The sequence below is a fragment of the Oncorhynchus kisutch genome, linkage group LG4 (assembly GCF_002021735.2).
Source record: "Oncorhynchus kisutch isolate 150728-3 linkage group LG4, Okis_V2, whole genome shotgun sequence".
NCBI lineage: Eukaryota > Metazoa > Chordata > Actinopteri > Salmoniformes > Salmonidae > Oncorhynchus > Oncorhynchus kisutch.
Genome location: NC_034177.2, coordinates 81,433,569 through 81,452,935, shown reverse-complemented (window position 1 = coordinate 81,452,935; position 19,367 = coordinate 81,433,569). Strand labels below are relative to the sequence as shown.

The window sequence follows — 19,367 nt, the reverse complement described above, 5'->3', positions numbered from 1 at the left end:
TGCACATATGAAAGTGATGTCAATCTTTAGCCTAATAATCAAACTATTATATAATTTTGTTATCTCAGTTTTCATTGCTTGCTTCGCTTGTTTATAACATTGTAAACGTTTGTCTATTTATATTCAACTATGACGTTTTTGGCGGTCACAGAGACATCTTCATTCTTTGTCTAGCTGAGGTCTTCTGTGTGTAAAGTGACAGTGATCTAACGACACACTGAGCTGTTGTAAGAGTGCTCTGAGTCAGGCGTTACCCTACGAGCGATTTCAAGTCCACCGTTAATAAAAATGGTTTTGGGAAGGACAGGCGTCTGTTTTTATTTATTTTTATCTCACCTTTATTTAACCAGGTAGGCCAGTTGAGAACAAGTTCTCATTTACAACTGCGACCTGGCCAAGATGAAGCAAAGCAGTGCGACAGAAACAACAACAGAGTTACATGGAATAAACAAGCGTACAGTCAACACAATAGAAAAAAAAGTTAGTTTATATACAGTGTGTGCAAATGGCATGAGGAGGTATGGCAATAAATAGGCCATAGGAGAGAATAATTACACATTTAGCAGATTAACACTGGAGTGAAAGATGAGCAGATGATGGTGTGTAAGTAGTGATACGGGTGTGCAAAAGAGCAGCAAAGTAAATAAAAACTATTTGGGGATGAGGTAGTAAGATTGGGTGGGCTATTTACAGATGGGCTATGTACAGCTGCAGCGATCGGTTAGCTGCTCAGATAGCTGATGTTTAAAGTTGGTGAGGGAAATGTAAGTCTCCAGCTTCAGCTATTTTTGCAATTCGTTCCAGTCACTGGTGGCAGAGAACTGGAAGGAAAGGTGGCCAAAGGAGGTGTTGGCTTTGGGGATGACCAGTGAGATATACCTGCTGGAGCACGTGCTACGGGTGGGTGTTGTTATCGTGACCAGTGAGCTGAGATAAGGCAGCGCTTTACCTAGCATAGAATTATAGATGGGTGCGGGCAGCTGAAAAGCATGCATTTGGTTTTTACTAGCGTTTAACAGCAGTTGGAGGCCACGGAAGGAGTGTTGTATGGCATTGAAGCTCGTTTGGAGGTTAGTTAACACAGTGTTCAAAGAAGGGCCAGATGTATTCAGAATGGTGTCGTCTGTGTAGAGGTGGATCAGGGAATTACCCGCAGCAAGAGCGACATCGTTGATATATACAGAGAAAACAGTCGGCCCGATAATTGAACCCTGTGGTACCCCCATAGAGACTGCCAGAGGTCCGGACAACAGGCCCTCCGATTTTACACACTTAACTCTATCTGCGAAGTAGTTGGTGAGGCAGTCATTTGAGAAACTATGGTTGTTGAGTCTTGGTATAGACCTGGAAAGTATGACAAAACGTTGCAAGCTATCTTGACGGAAAATGTTGTAGTTGGGTATGGAAATCTCAGAATTTTTGGTGGCCTTCTTAAGCCAGGATTCAGACATGGCAAGGGCATCGGGTTGGCGTAGTGTGCTAAAGCAGTGAGAAAAACAAACTGGAGGAGGCTTCTGATGTTAACATGCATGAAACCAATGCTTTTTCGATTACAGAAGTCAACAAATGAGAGTGCCTAGGGACACACATGGCCTAGGTTAGCCTGCACATCACCCGAGGAACAGAGTAGGATGATGGTATGGCTAAAGGCTTGCAAAACTGGTCATCTGGTGCATTGTGGACAGAGAATAAAATAAGCAGATTTCGGGGTGTGGTAGAATAGATTCAGGGCATAATGTGCAGATGGGTATGGTGGGGTGTGGGTACAGTGGAGGTATGCCCAGGCACTGAGTGATGATAAGAGAGGTTGCATCTCTGGACATGCTGGTTATACTGGGTGAGAAAACCGCATGTGTGGGAGGTGGGACAAAGGAGGTATCTAAGGCATGATGAGTGGGACTAGGGGCTCCGCAATAAACTAAAACAATGATAATTATCCTAAACAACAGTATACAAGGCATATTGACATTTGAGAGAGACATAAAGCAATCACAGGTGTTGATTGGGAGAGCTAGCTAAGTCAACAACAACAACAGGTAAAATGGCGATGAATGGACAGAGAGGGTTGGTTAACTACACACAGGGCCTGTGTTCGGGGCTGACAGATAAACAAAGGTTAACAAAGTGGAGTATCGTGATAAATGAACAGTCCAGCCGGTATCAGCTATGTAGCAGTATTGGCACAATAATGGGCTGAGCTTTGATTGGTTCTCTTCAATGTTTTTTTTTATTTCCTAAGGGGATTGAGACTTCACGTTGTTTAGATTTGAAAATCCAACAGTGTTATGGGAAGGGGGCGGCGCTCGGGAGCTCTGTGTGTGGTTGTCCATGAGGGATTTTTGTGAGACACTGAGGAGAACCAAACTTTAAAACAGTAGAGCTGCCTTTTATTATCGACTCCATCGTGCCTACAACACCAAGCAGCCTGACCAAACTCTGTAGTCAGGAGGACAGTTTGGTGTTAGTCTGACTACCATGTGATCATGGAGAATCTCTATTCTATTCGGACCGTGTTAAGGAATGTGCCATCAGTGTCTTCCCCTCCCCCAGTTTTGACCTCTCCCTCTCGGTCTCCAGTATGCTCCACAGCCGTGTGTTAGGAGACCAGTCTCAGCTGAAGGAGGAGCTGGAGGTGTTGAGGAGAGACCACGCTCAGCTGGTCAGGGAACACAACCACCTGAAGCAGAGCTGTGAGGAGCTCCGCAGGCTGCACAGTGAAGGCCAGAAGGAGGTGGCTGACATGAGGCTGCAGCAGCAAGAGGTACTATACACATCCACACACAACCACACAAGGTTGCTGTGACCTATACTTGGCTGCCGGGCTTTCACACATCCACACATCCCGGGAGTAGACTACTGCGGTGGACAGGAGACACACTGCTTGGAGATGCATACAGAGCGCTTCTGTAAAGGGCAGTGTTTGAGGACAATGTCAATGGCTCATGTAAATGGTGTGTAGACACATACCCCACGGTACCTAGTCATCGTTCAGAGTTCTGTAAGGTCAGGGGAGGTGTTTGAACTAAGCAGCATATAGGTTTCCATCTCCTGTAAGGCTACAGACATACCTATACATGCTGTGATGTAGTCTGGATCAATACTGCCCTGGGGTCTCACCTGCTCCCACACTAATTACCACAGAGTTCAGCAAGCCTGGAGGTTATTGCATTTTAATGATGAAGAGGTGATTTTACAGGCCGGCAAAATGAAACCTAGTTAGTTACACCATACTAAGGCTGCGTTTACACAGGCAGTCCAATTTTGATATTTTGCCTAATTATTATTAGATCCTTTGCCTTTAATTGGGCAAAATATCAGAATTGGGCTGCCTGTATAAACACAGCCTAATGGTCTTGAATAATCCATTCTGCATCTCCTCACTGTCGCCCTCTGCTGATTAACTAGTGTAAAAATGAATCCATGCTCATTCTGGCTTGTTAATGTTTCCTTGTGGCTTGGTGCTTTAGAACAATAACATTGCCACACACTATCAATCTGAAGGAATGCATCTAAACTATTTTTTTTGTGTCAACTGTATATCGTAAACCTGTTAAATTCATAGTTTCACACAGACGGGAACTGAACATGAAATGTAGGTATAGTTCTAAAAATCATCAGCTGGATGACTGTGTCTTTCCTCCAGGTGATGAGAGAGAACGGTTCCTCAGAGGTTCTCAACAAACTGTACGACACAGCCATGGACAAGCTGGAGGGAGTGAGGAAGGAATACGATTCGCTGAGCAAACGCTACGGTGAGAAAGTTGCCAATCACAACACGGACCTGAGCAGGCTGGAGCAGGCGGAGGAAGAGAACCGACGACTACAGAAACAGATGGACACGTTGCTGAAACAACGAGACAAGGCCATACACTACCAACAACATTGCTCTACGTCCATGAGGAGGTAAACACACACACTGCACAATCCACGAGAATAGTTTATACACTACAAACACCTATACAGCACTACACACCTCTCCTTCTCTCCCCAGGTTTGACTCTGTACAACAGGAGCTGGACAAGTCTTCAGCCCAGAACAAGGTGCTGCAGCGGGAGATGGAGCGGCTGCAGTCGGAGGTGATGCGCTGTAAGAACTTCCAGCTGAAGGCAGTAAAGGACTGTGAGAAGTTCAAGGAGGAGAGAGACTCTGTGTTCAACGAGTACAGGCTCATCATGAGTGAGAGGGACCAGGTCAGAGAGAAATACATTTTACTTTAAAGCCCAGTTTCTTCCTAGTCCTGGACTAAGAAATTACTTTCAATGTATAATCACCATTGAGTATGCTTCTTTTGTCCAGGAATAAAATTGTAATACTAAAATATGAAGTGGTTTATTAAATTCTGTGGTACAGGTGATCAAGGAGCTGGAAAAGCTGCAGATGGCGCTGGAGGCTGCAGAGGCCCGCCTCAAAAACACCTCTTCTGAAAGGATGGTGGCCAGCGAGGAGACGGAGGCTCTCAGACAGGTTCAGATCAATTTAGAATGGAATCAATCAGTACACCAAACAAATCAAACACCTCTTCTGTGAGGTTAATCTATTATTTAATCCATCTATCGACCAGTTTATTACTAGACAGTCAAAACAACTAATCCGAGAGGATTGTATTGCATCTGACAGGTAATCATCATTAGGTTAATCAATGAATATACAGTACCAGTCAAAGGTTTGGACACACCCACTCATTCAATGTTTTTTCTTTATTTGCACTATTTTCTACATTGTCAAATAATAGTGAAGACAACAAAACTATGAAATAACACAATCATCTAGTAACCCAAAAAGTGTTAAACAAATCGAAATACATTTTAGAATTTAGATTCTTCAAATTAGCCACCCTTTGCCTTGATGATAGCTTTGCACACTCTTGGCATTCTCTCAACCAGCTTCATGAGGAATGCTTTTCCTACAGTTGTGAAGGAGTTCCCACATATGCTGAGCACTTGTTGGCTGCTTTTCCTTCCCTCTGCGGTCCAACTCATCCCAAACCATCTTAATTGGGTTGAGGTTGGGTGATTGTGGAGGCCAGATCATCTGATGCAGCACTCCATCACTCTCCTCCTTGGTCAAATAGCCCTTACACAGCCTGGAGGTGTGTTGGGTCATTGTCCTGTTGAAAAACCAATTATAGTTCCACTAAGCCCAAACCAGATGGGATGGCGTATCACTGCAGAATGCTGTGGTAGTCATACTGGTTAAGTGTGCCTTGAATTCTAAATAAATCACAGACCGTGTCAGCAGCAAAGCACCATCACACCACCTCCTTCATCCTTCACGGTGGGAATCACACATGCGGAGATCATCTGTTCACCTACTCTGCTTCTCACAAAGACATGGCAGTTCGAACCAAAAATCTAGACTTAGAGACCAAAGGACAGATTTCCACCGGTCTAATGTCCATTGCTCGTGTTTCTTGGCCCAAGCAAGTCTCTTCTTGGTAGTGGTTTCTTTGCAGCAATTTGACCATGAAGGCCAATCTCCTCTGAACAGTTGATGTTGAGATGTCTGTTACTTGAACTCTGAAGCATTTATTTGGGCTGTAATTCCTGAGGCTGCTAAAGCGAATGAACCTATCCTCTGCAGCAGAGGTAACTCTGGGTCTTGCATTCCTGTGGCACTCCTCATAGCGCATTATGGTTTTTGCGACTACACTTTCAAAGTTCTTAATTTTCCGGATTGACTGACCTTCATGTCTTAAAGTAATGATAAACTAGTCTATCTTAGCTTATTTGTGCTGTTCTTTTCATAATATGGACTTAGCCCTGTTTGGTAAAATACCATCTTCTGTATACCAACCCTACCTTGTCACAACACAACTGATTGGCTCAAATGCATTAAGGAAAGAAATTCCACATTCACTTTTAACAGGCACACCTGTTAATTGAAATGCATTCCAGGTGACTACCTCATGAAGCTGGTTGAGAGAATGGGAAGAGTGTGCAAAGCTGTCAAGGCAAAAGGTGGCGCTAGAAGTTGATGTTATTCTTCAATAACAGACCCCAAAGCAAATCACGTGGAGGAAAAGAGGTTTATACTTATTCAAACAGGAGGAATCATGCAGGGAGGTAGATGTGTACATGCTCCCCTGGCCTCAGTGATTCTCCACAAAACAAAGGGACAGGATCTACTTTGTAATTCAGCCCTAACCTGTACCTGTACAAAACCTGTACAAAATAAAGAATTGTCTACAAGACAATAATATTAAATTGTTCTATTGGCAAGGTAATTATTCATCAAGTCCTTTAAAAGTGACCTGCTCTTCCACACTGATATCAGCCCCCCATAGATAATTATTAGAACTTATGTTCTGGCAGTCTGCCCGTAGTGAGGAATTATTCTTCTGTTCCACTGGTTGATAAGGACTTCTCTAATGAGCACTTCACCGGTGATCTTGTATCATTTCAAGTACAGTCCTGGATCAAGGGATATTGCTTCAGACTGTAGATTCTCATAACCTGTAACAAAGGAAACAAATGTGAAAGTAACATGTCCTGGTTTCAAGAGAAATTTGTTTCATATAGATTTCCCTAAGTACGCATGTCATGATTTTCAGGAAGAAGTTGGACATTTCACCTAGATATCCCTAATATGATGACTGTGGTATACAGCATAGACGCTTATCAGGTTCTGATCATCTTACTAGGCTTCTTCAGGGATTGGCCCCAGATTGCTAATCAATCAGTTCTTTATTCTCCAGGCTCCGCTTTGTCATCAAAATGGACATGTATCCATTTTCCCTGGACTTTAACTGAAGACCTCATTATGAGCTAAACTTGATGAAGACCTTCCCATTTTGGCCCTGATGTCTTATCTTTTTACCATCACCCACTGTCCTGGCATGACATCATGTCCCCCTCCTCTTTTACTTGTCTTTCTATGATTTCTCAAATCAAAATTTGTTGTGTTGTGCCGTTCCTTTTAGTAGGGAAGGCTTCAACCCATCGTGAAAAACGATCAATGACCAGCATATCTTAGTGTCCTATACAGTTGGGCAGCGTGATGTAATCAAGCTGTAGATGTCTGAAGGGTCTTGGTGGGGCAGGCGCTCGTCGTGTCTGTACTTTCACTCGTCCTTTGGTGGTGTTTTCCATACAAATGTTGCAATTCGCCACAACAGCCTCAGCCTCTTTCCGCACACCAGGATTCCACCATTTGCCCACTAAACGATAAACTATCTTGTCCACACCAAAGTGTCCCAAAGAGTGGATCTGTGTCACCAAGTAGGGTCAGGTTGTGTTTCCACACACCTTGATTGAGTTTGCATCCTGCAGCCATCCATTCCCAACCTTCATCTTTCGGTGCACTGCTTTGCAATGTATCTCCTAATCAGTTTAGGTGACAGAGGTGTTCTTTTGGCAGCTGCCTTGGCAGCTCTGTCAGCCAAATCATTACCATTACTCTTGTCTGTAAAGATTTTTCCCATGTGCTTTCATTTTCAAAATTGCGACTTGTCCAGGTAACTGGAGAGCATTCAGTATAGGTGAGAATGTCCATTCTTCACAGGAGCTCCCAGTGATATCATGATTCCTTTTTCCATATTTTTCCAAAATCATGGGTAACACCAAAAGCATACCTTGAGTCTGTAGATATGAGCTGTTTTTCCTTCAGCCTGTTTACGTGCTTCTGTCAAAGCCACCAATCCGCCACCTGTGCTGATGTTCCTGCAGGTAACATGCCTGTCACTATCACATTGTCCGTTGTAGTAACTGCCCAGCCTGCCTTCCTCACACCCCCCTCCACAATGTTTAAAACATCTGTGTATAAGAAACTTAGCGTTTTCCAACGGCTGACTCTTAATAAACCCATCAAGCAGCTGATCCAAAACCAACTCACAACAGTCGTGTTCAAGTAATGTGGTATCTGGAGGAAGCATCAGAGTAGCTGGATAACATGGTGTGCCACATTGTATGATGTTAGGAGCGGCCATAGCTTCCTTTGTTTTGTGCAAGGTGGGGCAAAACCTGTCAAGCACTCTGGTTCCATATCCAACGTTCCACACTTTTTTTTCATAGTCCAAATATGATGGTTCTGAACTGTAGATCCCTGCAGTTGTCTAAATTTGCCATGTCACCTTTCATAATATCAAGGCCTAAAATAGGTTGTTCAAATGAGCCTATCCACACCCCTGCATCTATCCCAGTCGGAGTCGCTATCACTGTGAAAGAAAACATAACAAATATTTGTATTGTATGAGCCTTTTATCATCACATAAAATAAACAGATATTTATTGATTGTAATAGAGCAGAGGAACAGTCACTAAGGTGTCCCATTCAACTCCGGCCATTGTTTGTGTGTACACACACACAAACTACACATTTCATTGCAAAAAAATAAATTTTTATAATATATTTTTATATTTCATAACTGCTTTAGCACTTACCCGTCCAGAAGTATGTCCTGTCCTTGCAGAAACAGCTCCTCAGTTCGTTTGAATCATAACACTCCAAGATTCCTCAAACAAAAAGTCTCACTTTCACTTTAGTTTGACTTCGCTTTACATGATTTATTCGCCATGAAATCGTTGAATCTACAACTTTCCGAAATACAGCTGCGCGTAAAAAGCCTTACAGCAACTCCTCTGATCGTCAAGGCGAGAATGGAGTTCCCTGCGCGTGCGATTACAACCAAGGAATTGTGGTCCAAACCATTACATACTGGCGTTTACCTCAGCTCATTGGCCATCTACCCAGCTAGATTTCAAGATCAGTGGTCATTGGGCAGAAATAGTCAATCAATGAAGTCATTTATCGTGGTCTTCAAATCAGCTCACTTCGGTCAATACTACCTGCAAAAAAATATATATATTTGGCTGTGTTGCAAACATCCAGAGGAATGCATTGAAACCCACCATGACTAGATAAACGATTGTTTACAGGGGCGAATCACGCCGAATGCTCCGTAAAAAATTGAGAGATGGAATTCACGGCACAAACAGTTTACAAAATGTTTTGATTTAGGCTATAAAAATGGATTTTATCAGAGAAAACGGCACTTCATTTGATCAATGGGACACTCAGGAAGAGAAATAAGAGCAAGATATCAGAATGTAAGTCATAATTTTACCTTCAGATGTGAATGTGTAAACTGTCATGCCGGGAAATGTTTGTTCTTGATTGCTCTTCTCAAACAAAAGCATGGTATTTGTTTTCTGTAATAGCTATTTTAAATGGGAAAACGTAGTTTGATTACCAAGATTCTCATCTTTTGAAGGGTGTAAGACACTTGCATTTTCAAGAATGTTTAATGTTACGAAGTTGTATTTTTAGTTGTCACTCTGAAATTTCCCTTGATGTTGGTCCCTGTACGGGGATCGCAGCCATAACAGGTTTTAATTAACTTCTTATGGCTGAGATCCCGTTACCGGGAGCGATATAACAACCAGTGATAGTACAGGGCGCCATATTCAAAAGAACAGAAATCTCATAATTTAAATTCCTCAAACATACATGTCTTGTTAATCCCACCACAGTGTCCGATTTCAAATATGATTTACGGGGAAAGCACCCCAAACGATTGTTAGGTTAACTCAATAAAATACACAGCCAAATTTACCAGCCAAAGAGAGAGAGAGAAAGCACAGAGATAAAATGAATCACTAACCTTTGATAATCTTCATAGGACTTCATGTTACCAAATACATGCATGTTTTGTTTGATAAAGTTTATCAAGTCAGAGTTTACATTGGCGTATTAGATTCACTAGTTCTAAAAACATCCAGTGATTTTGCATAGCCACATCATTCAACAGAAATACTCATCATAAATATAGATAATACAAGTTATACACATGGATTTATAGATATACCTCTCCTTAACCTCTCTGAACTACCGATACCGGATCTGGTAGCGTAACTACACCCTCAGGCTCATTACCATAACGCAACGTTAACGATTTCTCAAAATCGCAAATGAAATGAAATAAATATGCCTGCTCTCAAGCTTAGCCTTTTCTTAACACTCATCTCAGATTTTCAAAATATGCTTTTGAACCATAGAAAATCAATCATTTGTGTAAGAGTGATAATGGCTGCCGTAGCATTTAGCGTAGCATTTAGCACATAACATTTTCACAAAAACCAGCAAAGTAATTAAATAAAATAATTTACCTTTGAAGAACTTCAGATGTTTCAATGAGGAGACTCAGTTACATAGCAGATGTCCAGTTTTTCCTGAAAGATTCTTTGTGTAGGACAAATCGCTCCGTTTTGTTACCGAAACGAACCGAAAATTCACTCACCAAAACAAACTTTTTTCCGAATTAACTCCATAATATCGACCGAAACATAGCAAACGTTGTTTGAATCAATCCTCAAGGTGTTTTTTCACATATCTCTTCATTGATGTGGAAGCATGGTTTTTCTCTGAATTCCATGGAAAAATACCAGCACCTGAGTTTTGCACATCAATTTCCACGCAGGACACCGTGCGGGACACTTGGAAAATGTAGTCTCTTATGGTCAATCTTCCAATGATATGCCTGCAAATACGTCACAATGCTCCAGACCCCTTGGGGAAACGATAGAAAGGGCAGGCTCATTCCTGTCCCATTCACAGCCATATAAGGAGATGATGCAAATCGGTGCCTCAGAAATCCTGTTCATTTCCTGGTTGCAGAAACATCTTGGTTTCGCCTGTAGCATGAGTTCTGGGGCACTCAGTGAAAATCTTTGCAGTTCTGGAAACGTCAGAGTGTCTTCTTTCCAAAGCTACCAATTCCATGCATAGTCGAGCATCTTTTTGTGATGATATATTGCGCTTAAAACGGGAATGTCTTTTAATCCAAAAATGAAATAAGCCTACGGGGGCGCTAAGAGGTTTTAATGCAGCCGCTGTGTTAGATTTTTTTTTTTACTTTACAGAAAAAATAATAAATATTCCCTTACCTTTGATGATCCAAGACCCTTCAGACATCTACATCAGAAAGCACTCCAGGAATCCCAGGTCCACAATAAAATGTTTTATTCGAAAATGTCCGTTATTTATGTCCAAATACCATCTTTTGTTAGCGCGTTTGGTATACATATCCAAACGATAATTCTGGTCAGCGCTACGTCGGACAAAAACTTCAAAAAGTGATATTACCGGTCGAAGAAACATTTCAAACTAAGTACAGAATCAATCATTAGGATGTTTAACATATAGCTTCAATAAAGTTCCAACCGGAGTACTCCTTGTCTTCGTGCGCAAGGGAACGCAAGTGACTACCACAAGGAATAAACAGGATCAGAAAATGGCTGACTGCCAGACACCTGACTGATTCTGCGATCATTCACTCCCACAACATCATAGAAGTCTCATTATAATTTCTATTGATGGTAGACATCTAGTGGAACCCCTAGGCAGTGCAACATTCATATCAAGGGGATTTCATTGGGGACTCGGGTGAATACATACAAGCTCAGATTTCTGACTTTTGCCATGGAAATTTCCTGTATTTACCAATTCACCACAGTATTATACAAAAATAAACATTCTGATGAGAAGTAACTTAAACATATGATGAATATAAAACATCTTACCTATGTTACCAACTAATTCTGATTTTTCCAACACTTCCCGTTTTGATTTCAACTGCCTGCCAATGTGAGTTCTGTTATACTCATCATTCAAACAGTTTTAGAAACTCAAGTGTTTTCTGTCCAATACTAATAATAATATGCATATATTTGAAACTGAGACTGAGGAGCAGGTCGTTAACTTTAGGCACCTTATTCATCCAAGCTACTCAATACTGCCCCCCAGCCATAAAAAGGTAATTTCTTGATGCACCCATCCCGTTAGCAGGATCATTTACATCAACATCGGCTGGATTGCAGCGCGCCAAACTCAAATTAAATAACAAAAAATATATATTTTCATGAAATTCCGGCGAAAGCTATCCAAGCGTTTGTAAGAACATCTCTCTCAGTAGACAAAATTAAACAGCTAGACGCCAAGTAGATTGCTTTTCTGACTTTCGTGACCAATCAATTAAATCGCTTACCTTTGATCTTCAGATGTTTGCACTCACGAGACTCCCAGTTACACAATAAATGTTCCTTGTTCCATAAAGATTTTTTATATCCAAAATACCTCAATTTGGTTGGCGCGTTATGTTCAGAAATCCACAGGCACGAGCGGTCACGACATCGCAGACAAATTCCAAATAGTATCCGTAATGTCCACAGAAACATGTCAAACGTTTTTTTATAATCAATCTTCAGGTTGTCTTTTCAATATATAATTGATAATATATCAACCGGGACTTTAGCTCCCGTCAATAGGAGAGAGAGAGAGACACACAATGGCTGCTCCAAACTGTTGTGCAAGCAAAATTCTGGGGACACCCAGCTATACACTGATGCAATGTGATCTCTCGCTCATTTTTCAAAATAAAAGCCTGAAACTGTCTAAAGACTTCACAACATGGGGAAGCCGTAGGAAAAGGAATCTGGTTGATATCCCTTTAAATGGAGGGAAGGCATTCAATGGAACATGGCGCTTTCAAAATAGGAGGCCACTTCCTTGTTGAATTTACCTCAGATTTTCGCCCGCAATATCAGTTACTCACAGACAATATTTTGACAGTTTTGGAAACTTGTTTTCTATCCTAATCTGACAATTATATGCATATTCTGGGCCTGAGAAATTTGGGTATGTTTTTCATACAAAAATCAAAATACTGCCCCCTACACTCAACAGGTTACAATCCCCAGCTACAATAAATGCAGCCTCAGGATATGTGGTTTCCAGTTTACATATTCAAATTAATTTCAGGGCCGTCAATGTCTGATTGGGGCGGGATATACACAACTGTGATTATGATCGAGAATTCTCTTGGTAGATAATGCGGTCGACATTTGATTTTAAGGAATTCTAGGTCAGGTGAACAAAAGGACTGGAGTTCCTGTATGTTGTTATGATCACACCACGTCTCGTTAATCATAAGGCGTACACCCCCGGCCTTCTTCTTACCAGAGAGTGTTTGTTTCTGTCGGCGCAATGCGTGATGAAGCCAGGTGGCTGTACCGACTGACGTGTCACGAGTGAGCCTTGCTTCCGTGAAACAAAGAATGTTACAATCTCTCTTTCTCAACCCGTTTTCTTTCTTCTGCCAAAACAGTTAGTCTGTCAATGAATGAGACATTATTTTTCCCTAAGCTTTTTGTATATCAGATTCCATCTTTGTCAACAATGACAGAATATTTCTCTCACCTACACTTCTACTTTGAAATGGATCTTCATTTGACTTGTTAAAACCTGGCTCAAGATTATAAGAAACCACACAGAGTAAAGGACTAACAAAATGAATTTATTCCATAAATAAGGTAAAACACTCACAACAATGATACATGACGGTCAGTAAATTAGGTGTCAACTACAAAGGTATGCTCCCAGCTCTGCCCACTAATCTTCTGCAGGAAGTAAGCGTAGCAAAACCCATTGGACGGAGCAAAGAGGGGCGATCACACCCCACCCATAAAAACGGGCACCTCCTAGGTCCCTGAAACAAATACAAAAATGTTTTAATAAACACAAGCAAACAAAAATATACTATACTCCCTGGACAGCCAACCACCTAGGTCCGCCACTTAACTCAAGTCACACCTCCAGCTTCAGCAACCATGGCGCCTGGATGCAAATTAAGAAAAGGAGGAGGGAGACCAAATTGTCGGAGAACAGACAACACCGTATTAAACAGGACGGCTAAGGAGAAGGCACACGGGACAACGCATCAGCCAAAAAACATTGTCCACCCCTTAATATTTCATTAAGCATATAAGCATATACTGAATCTGAGTTTAAATGTTTGTTTCTCTAACGACACGGTAAAACCATTGCCGGATAAGTGTGGCATCACCAAAGTCAATATCATGATTTACCAAATGGCTACGAGAAGGCATATCTGTAATTAAAGTAGTGAAACTCATGACCAAATTCAGAGCTCGGCACGACAAGGAACAGGCAAGTGTCCCAGCAGAGTATCCAATCTACCCAGAGACTCTGAATTCTTTAACCTCTCTCGGGCATCCAGTGAGATTGCAGAGCGCCAAATTCAAATACAGAAAGTCATTATAAAAATTCTGAAAACAAAACATTTTACACGGGTTTAAAGATGAACTTCTTGTGAATCCAACCAGTCAGATTAAAAAAAAATGCCTTACAGCGAAGGCAAACCTTACAATTATTTGAGAACGTAGCCCAGCAGACAAACCATTAAACAGTAACCAGCCAAGTAGAAGTTACACAAGTCAGAAATAGAGATAAAAATGAATCCCTTAACTTTGATCTTCATATGGTGGTACTCAGAAGACATTAATTTACTCAATAAATGTTTGTTTTGTTCGATAAAGTCTCTTTATATCCAAAAACCTCAGTTTTTGTTTGCGTTTTCTTCAGTAATCCACAGGCTCAAACGCAGTCAAAACAGGCAGACGAAAAATCCAAATGGTATTCGTGAAGTACATGGAAACATGTCAAACGATGTTTATATTCAATCCTCAGGTTGTTTATATTTAAATCCTCAGGTTGTTTTTAGCCTAAATCTATAATATTTCAACCGGACAATAACATTGTCAATATAAAAGGTAAACAAAGGCACTCTCTCGGGATTGCGCATGAAAAAGCTCTGACACGTCCACTCATTCAGACTGGTCTTACTCCCTCATTTATCAGAATACAAGCCTGAAACAATTCCTTAAGACTTGACATCTAGTGGAAGGTATAGGAACTGCAATTTGAGTCCTAAAATCAATGGATACTGTAATGGCATTGAATAGAAAACTACAAAACCAACACAAAAAATCACTTCCTGAATTTTCTCAGGTTGCCTGCCAAATCAGTTCTGTTATACTCACACTATTTTAACAGTTTGAAAGTTGAGTGTTTTCTATCCAAATCTACCAGTCATATGCCTATCATATATTCTGGACCCGAGTAGCAGGCCGTTTAATTTGGGCATGCTTTTCATCCAAAATTCCAAATGCTGCTCCTACCCAAGAGAAGTTAACCATCCTTCTAGGACACCATCTGGGCTAAGCGACTAGGTCGTCATGGCTAAACCCTGTGCTTTCCTGTAAAACTTCTAGCTGCAAGCATCAACCAAGGCAACCCCTCCTCCCAGTCTCGGTACAACTCAGTGTAGTAAGCACGCAACAACAACTTCAAGGTCTGATGGAACTGCTCCAGGGCTCCCTGACTCTGTGCATGATATGCGGTCGCAAGATTGTCTGATGCGAAGTTGGCTTAACACCTATGCAAACGTGAAATTGGAACCTTGATCACTTAATAATTTGGGATATTCTGAAAACAGAAGTAAACCGAGTCAATGCCTTAACAATACTTGGTTGTTATGGTATGGAGAGGATAAGCAGTGGGATAACGGGTCACTGGGCACATCACCGTAAGCAGGTAAATATAACCGGCTTTGCAACAAGGCAATGGCCCAACACAATCAATAGTTAAAGGGTTGGCTTACTACTGGTATTGGATACAAAGGTTCTGGCTTTAACGTCTGGTTAGGCTTCCCAGTCAACTGGCAAAGTTTGATAAATGCTGAGACATCTCTTTTCAGACAAGGCCAAAATAAATCACACCTTACGGTCATAGGTCTTCCGAACACCCAAATGACCAGCAATATCCCCATGAGGTCTGCAAAACCAAATCACGAAAGGTATATGGTTGAATGCCAGGGTCACCCAAAAAAATGGTAACCATGAGGCAGCCATTTCCTCACCAACAATTTGATCCTGTAAGTAATATCGCTGTACTTCACTTGGAACATAATCAGCTGGGAGGACCTGCTCAAACAATAATTTCAGAGTAGGGTCAGCCCGCTGTTCTGCTACCAGGTCACTATGGGAAACAGAAAGGAAGGTCTGGTCCACAAGTTACAGAATAGTCCGCCACCTCGCTGGTCCCTACACAGAATCAGCGTGGTTCATTGCACGAGTCATGGCACAAGCAGTAAACACTTTGGGGAAACTCAGCACTTTCATCCAGCACCTCTCTGAGATGGCCAGAAGGCATGAAAACCACAGGAGGTGGGGATTTTTCTCACCAGACCCGCCCACCTGCAAGGTAATTTCCTAGAATCACTGCCACTCCTTCGACAGGCAATGAGGGACACACAGGTTTGTGTAAAGGGACAGACGATATGCAAACCTATCCCTCGGATCAAGACACTGCCCTGCATCTGTCTCTGGAGAGAAAGGGAGCACTGACTGAAGAATTAGACTCTGAAGCACCAGTGTCTTGCAGGACGTTAACTGGGACCATCCTTGGTTACCCATCAAGGATACGTAACCCTCCGTAATGAAGAGTGAATAGATGGATGCACTGTCAACCATACCCAATGTTTTTTTTAACTGGTCTTGAGGTGAAACAATTGAATCCCTTAACTTAAAAGCAGGTGCCGCAATGTGGTAGGCCGAACGGGCGCATTAACCCCAGAAGGCCTAGCTTTAACTAAGGACAGGGCATTCATTTTTTCAATGACCTTTACCACGGCAGAAATAGCAGATTTTGCCATGGTCGGATTTCACATGGGAACCACATTCAACCCTTAAGACAAGATTAGGTCCAGTAGTAAAGAATTGTCCCAAAACTCTCCCTGGGACCATCACTGCAAAGGGGTTCCCCGAAGTGACCTTTATGCGTCAGCACATATTCATCAGCCAAAACGGCAGCCTCCGTGGCCGTCTGCACCGAATGCTCATTGGTGTGTGGCAAGGCAGTCAGAATCTTTTAACTGCTCCAGCACAACTGCTCGTAGGTTGTAACATCCAATGAAGTGCACCATTGGTTAAACTGGGTGTGCAAATTCCATGCGAACTCAACATAGGTCTGTCACCTTTTTTCCAGGTTCTAAACCGCTGGTGATACGCTTCAGGAACTAACTCATAGGTGTGCAACACAGCATCTTTAACTTTGCCATAGTTTTGGCTGTCAGCAAAGTAAAGAGCCGAGTAGGCCTCTTGTGCTTCCCCAGTTAGCACACATTGCAACATCAACGTACGGTCGGAGGCCAATTCCTAAAATCTGCTACCCTTTCAAACAGTGAAAAAAAATATTGGGTTCCTTTTCACTGAATTTCGGCAGGAGCCTCAAGTTTCCAGCCAAGTTGAAGGAATGTTGAGCACGACCTCCGGAGATATCGCCGTAACTGTCATTACGAGACATGCCAGAGAGCTTACCATCTCTGACCAAATCAAAACAGACTTGTTGCAATGTCAGTTTCGCACACAGGTTCTTGTTTAAGCCTTTCTACCTCCAACACCTTTTCCAAGGCTTGTTGCCGTTTCAGCCCTATCATGATCTAGTTGTAGCAACAACCGTTCCTTTTGCTTTTCAGAAGATAAGACCGGATTAGGGGAATGGACTTGAACATCTCTTTCAGACATTCATCGTCAATCTCAATTCATAACAATTGGTCTTTAGTATAGCAATCCAGAAGCTCCTCCCTCGGGACTTGAAGAATTCGTCAGTGTTAGCCATAGTCTAACAGTCAACAAACTATGGACAAACAACCTGCTCTCGCCCAATTGGGTACACGAAAATAGAAGCACCGGTGTCAACCACACAAGAGAAAAACAAAAACAAATGGAGCTTCCTCAAGACCTATTACTATCTTAACCCTAGTCTTCATGCAGTTACTGGCGGTGGGTATTTATGTACTTTAGCCTGCTGTCACAGAAAAAGCTCCCAGCAAGCTGGTTACCCCTCTGAGCCACAGATGTGCTCCCGAGACAACTACTCCAGCCACGGTCGCCAGACAAAAGTAACAAAGAGCTAACACTGTCCAACATATCATAATGTCACTAAACCTACCAGGGGAGAAGACCAGTCCAGGTGGTCCGTCCACTGCTAACACAGCACAAACACTAACCTGATGTCCCAACGATGAGCAAAGCAGGATCTCCAACCGGAACAGGGGATGGAGAGAAACTGTGATCCTCAACTGCAGCTGCTTAGTATATAACTTCCAATCAAAGTAGTGCCCACAACAACCCCATAGACAGAAGGGTTAGCCAAACAATAATCACAAAGCACTTTACTTTGAAATACCACATTAACCAGTTAGAAAATGCTACTAAACAAATGCAATTCCAGGGAGTAACTCCAGAGGTCACAGATGAGCCCCCACCTGTTACCTGGCTCAAGATTGTAACAAGCAATGGGAAACCACACACAGTAAAGGAATAACAAAAGGAATTTATCAGTAAATTAGGTGGTCAGTAAATTAGGTGTCAACTGCCAAAGCCACAACGAAACAACCAAAGGTATGCATGGAGAGGAATCTCTTGCTGAATGGGGAACCAGTGATTTTATGCCACAGCTGAGCTTTCACAGGTGTGCCCCATCAGCACTGATTACCCTCCCATCTCCGCCCACCAATCTGTAAATAGCTCATACAACTACCTACCTCATCCCCATATTTTTTTCTGCTCTTTTGCACAATAGTATTTCTACTTGCACATCCTCATCTGCACATCTATCACTCCAGTGTTAATTGCTAAATTGTAATTACTTTGACCCTATGGCCCATTTATTGCCTTACCTCCTTACTTCATCTGCACACACACCATATACAGATTTTCTATTATGTTATTGACTGTTTGTTTATCCCATGTGTAACTGTTTGTGTCGCACTGCTTTGCTTTATTGGCCAAGTCACAGTTGTAAATGAGAACTTGTTCTCAACTGGCCTACCTGGTTAAATAAAGGTGAAATAAAAATGTATTTATTTAACCCCAAAGTGTGTGTAACCCCTTTCAAGGACTCAAACCTCTTCTAGAACACAACGTCTTCTGGAACACGTTTCTGTAGGGCCTGGCTACCCATAACTTATGCTCACTTCAAAAAGCTTGTTGAAGGCTTACATTAACCACCCATGTAAAAATTGCTACTCAACTAGCAGCTCACTTCTATGCAACACTTACTCTAACTTTTTTAATAGAGAACAAAGGACTTGAACCTTATACATCACAGATACATATCACTCATTGTATGCACTAATTTTAACCAGATTTAAAACAAATATTTTTTAAATTATATTGGTCTTGACTTACCCAGCACTTATGCCATCAATCAGGAGATTAAGAGTTGACTCCCCAAAGTGGATCAACACACAGTTGAGTTTTCCTTGTTGTTTAGACCAATTCATTTTGGGTCACGGCACCAAATGTTAGCAGTTGATGTTATTCTTCAATAACACAGACCCCAAAACAAATCAGGGGGAGGAAAATATGTTTATTCTTATTCAAAGTGGGACAGATCATGCAGTGAGGTGGGTGTACATGCTTACCTGGCCTCAGTGTTTCTCCACAGAACAAAAGGACAGGATGTAGTTTATAACCCAACCCTAGCCTGTGGTTGACCAATTAGAATTC

At 41.9% G+C, this 19,367-nt stretch overlaps 1 protein-coding gene and 1 long non-coding RNA gene across 4 annotated transcripts in view; one reads left to right on the top strand and one right to left on the bottom strand.

Annotated features, from left to right (window-relative positions):
• The window catches only part of LOC109890061 (disks large homolog 5), a 97,525-nt gene that overhangs the window by 38,795 nt on the left and 39,363 nt on the right, over positions 1-19,367 (top strand). For all 3 annotated transcript variants that reach the window (XM_031823767.1, XM_020482024.2, XM_031823768.1), the window contains exons 5-8: positions 2,578-2,761; positions 3,644-3,903; positions 3,992-4,190; positions 4,351-4,464. In XM_031823767.1, the coding sequence (XP_031679627.1) occupies positions 2,578-2,761; positions 3,644-3,903; positions 3,992-4,190; positions 4,351-4,464 (757 nt within the window). The remainder of the gene's footprint in view (positions 1-2,577; positions 2,762-3,643; positions 3,904-3,991; positions 4,191-4,350; positions 4,465-19,367) is intronic.
• LOC116374037 (uncharacterized) lies at positions 13,268-19,337 on the bottom strand. The gene is made up of 3 exons (XR_004209863.1): positions 19,283-19,337; positions 19,047-19,180; positions 13,268-13,480 (listed from the first exon to the last, which is right to left on the bottom strand). It is a non-coding gene; the product is annotated as an uncharacterized LOC116374037 (long non-coding RNA).